Below are 6,644 nucleotides of genomic sequence, written 5' to 3' on the forward strand. Positions count from 1 at the left end.
TCAGGAGTCTCTTGGAGATGAAATAGTGTTCAAGATCTGGCATTGATGGAAAAGCACAAGTGCTAACTCGAGAAGAGTATTTAATCATATTCCTTATTTAGAAAATCCAGTGACTACCAAAATATTGCAGAATGCCAAGACTATGCCTTTGTTCCTGTTGATACATTTGTGTACCTGCACAATAGTGACCCTTCAGCATGTGGGTTATGAGTGTTGGTAATGTTATTGCTCAATAAGAGTTCTATTTTTTGAAGGTAGAAATTGCTCGGTACTTATTTGATTCAAGTTCTTGAGCGCCAACTGAATGCTACTGGGACCTGACTGCATGTGGTTTGTTATTTAAGGATTTATTGTTTTGTAAGTTTTGACGTTTTCCTTCCAACACTGTGGTCATCAGCCAAATGAGGTTGTCCTCCTTTTAGTGACAGGACATAACTGGGCACTTTTATGCCTTGTTGGTTTGCAGTTTAACTATATCAAGCTAATTCTAAAATATACAGAATGATATTGTTGCTCCTTGACTTGTTTTGAATATTTCTTGATGTGCCCATTTTTCAGATGTTGTTATTTTTCTGAGGCCAGTCATATATAAAACAGCACTTGTACTGTTATTTATTTTTCAGGATGAAGATTCACTAACAATCATTTGCAATGAAATAATTCAAAAGTGGTCTGAGATCACAAACAATGTCACACAAGAGAAAAATGATGAAGGTAAAATTCAGGATAATCTCAGATGTCGAATAATTGCTGTTCTTTTATTTGCATATTTTAAATGCATGAAGCCAATTAATTGGGTGAGTATATTTCCTAACTCAGTAGGTTGTTATTTTATTCCTGTTATGAAGATAGTAAGGAAAATCTTGTTGCTTTTTGGGATTCTAACTTTCCAAGTTTGATTTCTAACTGGAGCCTCTTTTTTTCTTCAGATGAAGTGCATGCCATTGCAAGTATGATTGAGAAACAAGCCCAGATTGTTGTGAAACAAAAAGGTGCCTCAGAAGAGGAGAAATCTACAAAAGCTGCCGTGCTTGCACAGTATGCAAATATAACTGATGAGGAGGAATATCCTTTCTGTTAAAGCTTTGCCACGAAGAAAAAAAAATAAGATAACGTCAGTAGGATAACTCAGACTGATTTTCAAGTGGTTTATTGTCATCTGATTGCAGAAGTACAACCTGATGAAACAGCGTTCTCTGTTCCTTGATGCAAAACACATAGACACCCAACCAGCCAAAACGCACATACAGCCAAACAATACACATGCAAGATGAGTATTTCATCTATATAAAAGAATGTTATTTCATGAATCTCATCTTCCATGGTTAGTGTGAGAAGTTCCTTTGGTCATTCATCATTCTCACTGCCCATGGGAAGAAGCTGTTTCTCAGTCTGGTGGTGCTGGCTATGATCCTCCTGAATCTCTTCCCTAACAGGAGCACCTCTAAGATGCTATGTGCAGGCTGGAAGGGTTCTTCAGTGACTTTGAGAGCCCTCGTCAGACAATGATCCTGGTATATCACGTTGATGAGAGGGGTGGGGAGGGGAAGACTCCAGTGATCTTCTCTGCCACTTTTATGGTCCTGTGGATTGACTCTCCCCCCCCCCCCCCCCCGCCCCATCCATTTCTCTGCAGCAACCGTACCACACTGTGATGCAGCTGGCCAGGGCACTTTCAATAGAACTCCTGTAGAAGGTTGACATAATGGTGGCCGGTAGCCTTATCCGCTTCAGTCTTCTCAGGAAGTGCAATCGCTGTTGTGCCTTTCAAGATTCAATTTATTTTCATAGTAATAAAACAGTGTCATATTACATGAAATTTCTTTTTGTCTGCTGCAAGGCAGACAGATTAGCCACTGCCAGGAATTGCCTAAGTGCCTCTTACAGTCAGACATATTCAGAGAGAGAGAGAAAAGCAAAAGAGGATCCCCCGCCCCCCCAGAGTCACCAAGTATCCATAGATTCACCTCCAGTGCTTCTGGAGTCATACAGAGTCCAATCCAAACCATTGGCAACCCGGGCTCCAGATCCGAACCTCCGTCACAGTCCGTATCCCTTCAGCGCCCTCGGCACCACCTCGCACCCTGGTTCTGGTACTTGGTACCCCTCCAGCCAGTTCGACCAGTTCCCAGCAGTCTGCAGCCCGGCGTGAGTATCCCGACAGCAGTCTCCCGCAGCTTCCACGGGTTCCTTTTCTCAAGTCGCCAGTAGATGAGGAGATGTTGAGTGAACTCCAAGGAATTGGGTGCTCTCCACTCTCTCTATTAGAGTTGTTGAGGTCCTCCAGAAATCCATGATCATCTCCTCAAATCCATTCTTGCTCTTTTCCCATTCCCTTGTAACAAAGGGGGAAAGAATGAACAGATTAGGGAAAGATAGAGCTTTAATCACGTCATCTGGTTGGTTGAGAGTGTGTAAGCTGAAAATTTACCAGCTCAAAGATGCAAAAACGTGATATTTATAAAGGAAGGGAATCAGGAATTTGCAATGCTAATAATGAAAGATCAGAGTTGGCAATATTTTCTGCAGTGGTAAATGTTTTTCTACAAGCATTGGCCGCTAATACAATTTGGAAATTCCTATTGTTCATTATGCAGCTCACAGGTGATCAAAGTCACCATGGTCTCCATTTCTGCTCGTCCTTGAAACTTGTGTGCACTTTTTAAATTTACCTGGTTCACTGGAAAATTTATAATAGTGTATAACATGTTAAAAACTAAAATTATAGTAGCATGTTAGTCAAAATATTGTCAATAATTGAGAAAACCTGACACCACTAAAGTCTCCAGGAGTTAGAGCTTCAGTTCTCCTCTTTCTCCATCTCAAGTCTCAACTTTTCTCATTCAAAAAGCCTGTCTTTCAGCTTCTTCCTTACTCCTATTTCCTCTTCAGTTTCCTCTAACTCGTGTGTTTCTGCAATTCAAACTCCCGTTTCTCTCTTTCTTCATCCAGCTTCAATTGCAATTGCATTTCAACAGATAGATCCTCAGGAAAATGGTCTGTCTTTCTCTTCACATTTTCTCTCACTTGTATAATATTTCATTATAATCCTCTATATTTCTATTTTCTTCATAAAACCCTTGACTGCAGCCGGCTTTAATTCCCCAGCAATGAACATCAGTTTTGTTTCTTTTTCTCTGCAGCTCTGTAAGTGATGGATGTTTCCCACACAAGCTTTAAATTAGCTTGGAAAAACAATTTACTAATAAATCACAAAAACTCCAAAGGTTTCAAATCGCAAGGACTGAGTTCCCACTTGTTATGAACCCTACGATCTCTAAAACCAGCAGCCACGGAAATTCACCAAGACAATGGCTACTTTAAAGATATTGGTTTTATTTTCTTAATACAGAATAATAAGATGAATATTTAAACTTCTCACTATTATGTTCCTTAACTCCCTCCTAATTCTGTGTGTGCGCGCATGTGTGAGAAGATGGTTCTTTTTCACTGTCCGGTCATTTACTGTTCATTTCTCCAAGTTTACTGGTATCAGGCAGTTTTCAGGACTTTGCATAGAATTAAACTGTCATTACATTCAACAGGTGCTGGTGCCTTAACTTAAGTTGTTACCAGACAGGAAGATCTTTGGTGGGTGCAGAGAGAAGTCTGTTGTTTGTTGGACTCCCTAACTGATTTCCTTCAATCAGCAGCTGAAGCGACTTTCCAAAAAAAATGTAAATGGTTATATGGTTAAGCCAACAATGGGATGGGCAAAAAAATTAATGTATCCTATGTTGCAGTTACCAAAATTTGATATGAATATTGCGTCAATCAATTTTTCTGATAGTTGAATGAGACTCACATTTTGTCGAGATTTTGTTCACTAGAAATCGAATTAATATTGATCAAACTAATATCCTATTGACCATTTGATTCTAATAAACTACATTTGGTTTGAATCCATTGGCCAGGGGAAAGGGGCCTGCCTGCTAACTCACTTGGTTATTTTATGGCCCTTTTTTTTTAATGAATCTCTTTAGGCTGTTTTCTCCATACAAACCCATTCTATAGTATAAATGCACCTGATCTTCTATTTTCTTTTTGGCATTTACAGCCTTACTTTTTAATTTCTTTAACTTGAGCACTGCAGATGAAGGGACCCATGGAGCAAGTGGATCTTTTAACTTTCATAGTGATAAATGTATCCTTTTCCTTCATGTGTTTATTCTGGTACGTAATTGGTATATAATGTTTTGTGATCTTAACACTTCAAAACCATGGAATTATGCTTTATAGGATTAAAATTAGAAGTTTGTGTGGGCCACAATTTTGATGTTGCCCATATTTGCTGAGCATGCATTTTAGATGATTTTTTAAAAATTATTGGGTTTTGAATTCATTCATAACATTTAATATGCAGTTTTATGCAAACATACCCTATTGTGAGATTATGGTTTGGGAGCTGATAAGACTATCCCTATCTGAACCTTGAGGAAGTACTCAGGCCTGAAATGTTAACTGGATGCTTCCTCTGGATGCAGTGAGACCCGTTGAGTTTCTCCAGCACTTTTGAGTATGGCACTTGACCCCTGCATCTGTAGACTTTCCCTTGCTTTTCAGGATTTCGATCCAAACCAATTCTGCATTAATATTTACTGCCTCTATATCATAACTCAGCACGGTCAAATGCCTTCCTTCATTAATTATTCTTGGGGCCCTGCCTTTTCCTATTTAGCGTAAAGCCCTGTCTACAGCCAGAGTTGGGTGATTTGACAGGACACTGGTCCCTGCAAATTTCGGTTGAAGTCCACCCCAATGGAACAGCTCCCTCCTTCCCCTATGCTGATACTCCCATTACTACCAAATGCATTAAGGCACACAATGACCTTTTTTTTAAACCCTTTGTCACTTGGCACAACATTCAATTTTGTTTCGATTTCCTCATCATCCTTCAGCAGAACCTCCTTATTTGTCTTATGGATGTCAGTGTCTAGATGGACATGACAGTTGCATCCAAGTTCTTCTGAAAGGTTCTTAACTCTAGAACCAGGGAGGCACACTCAAACTTGGGGTATCTATCTTTACAGCAGAGAATAGTGTCTATTCCCCTAACCATGCTATCCTGATGACTGCTCTCTCTCTTTTCCCATTTGAATAATTCCCTGTGCAATAATACCAAGGGAGGCTTGCATATCCTCCCATCAGCCCATAGAGAGCAAGAACTGTGTACCTTTTGGGCAACCACGAGGGCTGAAGTTCCTCTGCAACTACTTAGATTACTAAAATGTATGGAGGACCAGTGGTAGTGTTGTGACAAGCTCATTTAATTTTTAATACTCCAGTTTCCTCACACATTTCAAAGATGCAGATTGAAAGGTTAATTGACCACTATACTTTATAAATAAGTAATAAGAATTTGAAGAGGGCTGATGGAAAATGTGAGAATAAAGCATTGGATTGGTTAACTGGATATTCGAAGATGAGTTTAGATGTGATGGGCCAAAGGGCCTCTTTATAAAAAGTAATTCAAATGTCTTTTACAAATGTATTAACTGTAAAAGTTAGTTAAAAGAATGCTGGGCTGTTGGAGACAAAAAAGTCTTTTAAAGGAGACATTTTAAATGAGTATTGTCCAGTGATGCTCACCAAGAGGAAACTACAATGATTAAGGTGGTTGTTAAGGTGGATAATCCAAATAGCAGTTCTCCCTTAAAACAACAGTGGAACAGACTAAACAATACAAATTACAGGAAAAAAAATCAAATTATACTTGTTTTCCTTTTGGTTTTTTTAAAATTTGCATTTGAAAGGCAAAAATATTACAGTATTTACCATTAATTGGATAGATTCCTTAACATAATAGCTCTGTTCAAAAATACAAATGTTGAAGCTGTTCTTGTTGCAAAAAAAGCAGAAAGAGAGAAGGCGCGGGAAGATGCGCAGAGAAAGAAAGAACAAGACAAACTACAGCGAGAAAAAGACAAACTTGCAAAACAGGAGAGAAAAGAAAGGGAGAAGAAGAGAACACAGAAAGGAGAACGGAGGCGGTAAAAATAATTTGAATTGTGTCCCCAAGTGTGAAGCTTTCATCCACAGATGTTACAAACTGTGCTGAACCAGCCACACTTTTCTGTTTAGAGAAGTTTATGATCTAATATTTGAAAAAAAAACTTCTTGAATGCCAATTTTGTTTTTGCAGTGTATTGTGTTAACATTAAATTCCAGTTCACATAATTTAAAAAAATCTTCAGTTATAGGCTGCCAATAAAGTATTTCAGATTCTCGATGTATTTCAATTTGCCATATCTGACATTTTCATGAAAATAGCCTACACAGACAAAAATAACTGGTGAGGCAGAACCCCTTCAGTGAAGGGAGATTCTTGTTCATTTGTTGAAGTGCAACTGAATAATAAAGGATGTTTTGGAGACTCAGTTATGTTTGAGTTTTCTTAATACCACTTTTCAGGTGGCTTTAACTGTTCTTAAAAGATAATATACTGTCCAAAGGTGAAATTCAGGATCATCTATTGAATTTTTTTGATCTATTAATTGCTTCAGTCCTTTGATTCAGAAAAGAAGTATTTTGTAATTTACAAGAATAAAAAGAACAGTTACTCTCGAAAGTTTATTATTCTTAAACTGAAGCTTTGTAAATGGAGTACTGTAGATTAGAGGAAAACCACTTAAGATAGCGTTAGG

At 38.3% G+C, this 6,644-nt stretch overlaps 1 protein-coding gene across 2 annotated transcripts in view; it reads left to right on the top strand.

Annotated features, from left to right (window-relative positions):
- Positions 1 to 6,377, top strand: part of ccdc43 (coiled-coil domain containing 43) — a 9,180-nt gene extending 2,803 nt beyond the window's left edge. For both annotated transcript variants that reach the window (XM_069904821.1, XM_069904822.1), the window contains exons 2-5: positions 624 to 714; positions 930 to 1,065; positions 4,089 to 4,144; positions 5,807 to 6,377. In XM_069904821.1, coding sequence (XP_069760922.1) covers positions 624 to 714; positions 930 to 1,065; positions 4,089 to 4,144; positions 5,807 to 5,994 — 471 coding nt within the window. In that variant the 3' untranslated portion in view covers positions 5,995 to 6,377. The remainder of the gene's footprint in view (positions 1 to 623; positions 715 to 929; positions 1,066 to 4,088; positions 4,145 to 5,806) is intronic.
- Positions 6,378 to 6,644: the final 267 nt, after the last annotated feature.

This window comes from Narcine bancroftii, chromosome 12 (assembly GCF_036971445.1).
Source record: "Narcine bancroftii isolate sNarBan1 chromosome 12, sNarBan1.hap1, whole genome shotgun sequence".
NCBI classification, from domain to species: Eukaryota; Metazoa; Chordata; class Chondrichthyes; order Torpediniformes; family Narcinidae; genus Narcine; species Narcine bancroftii.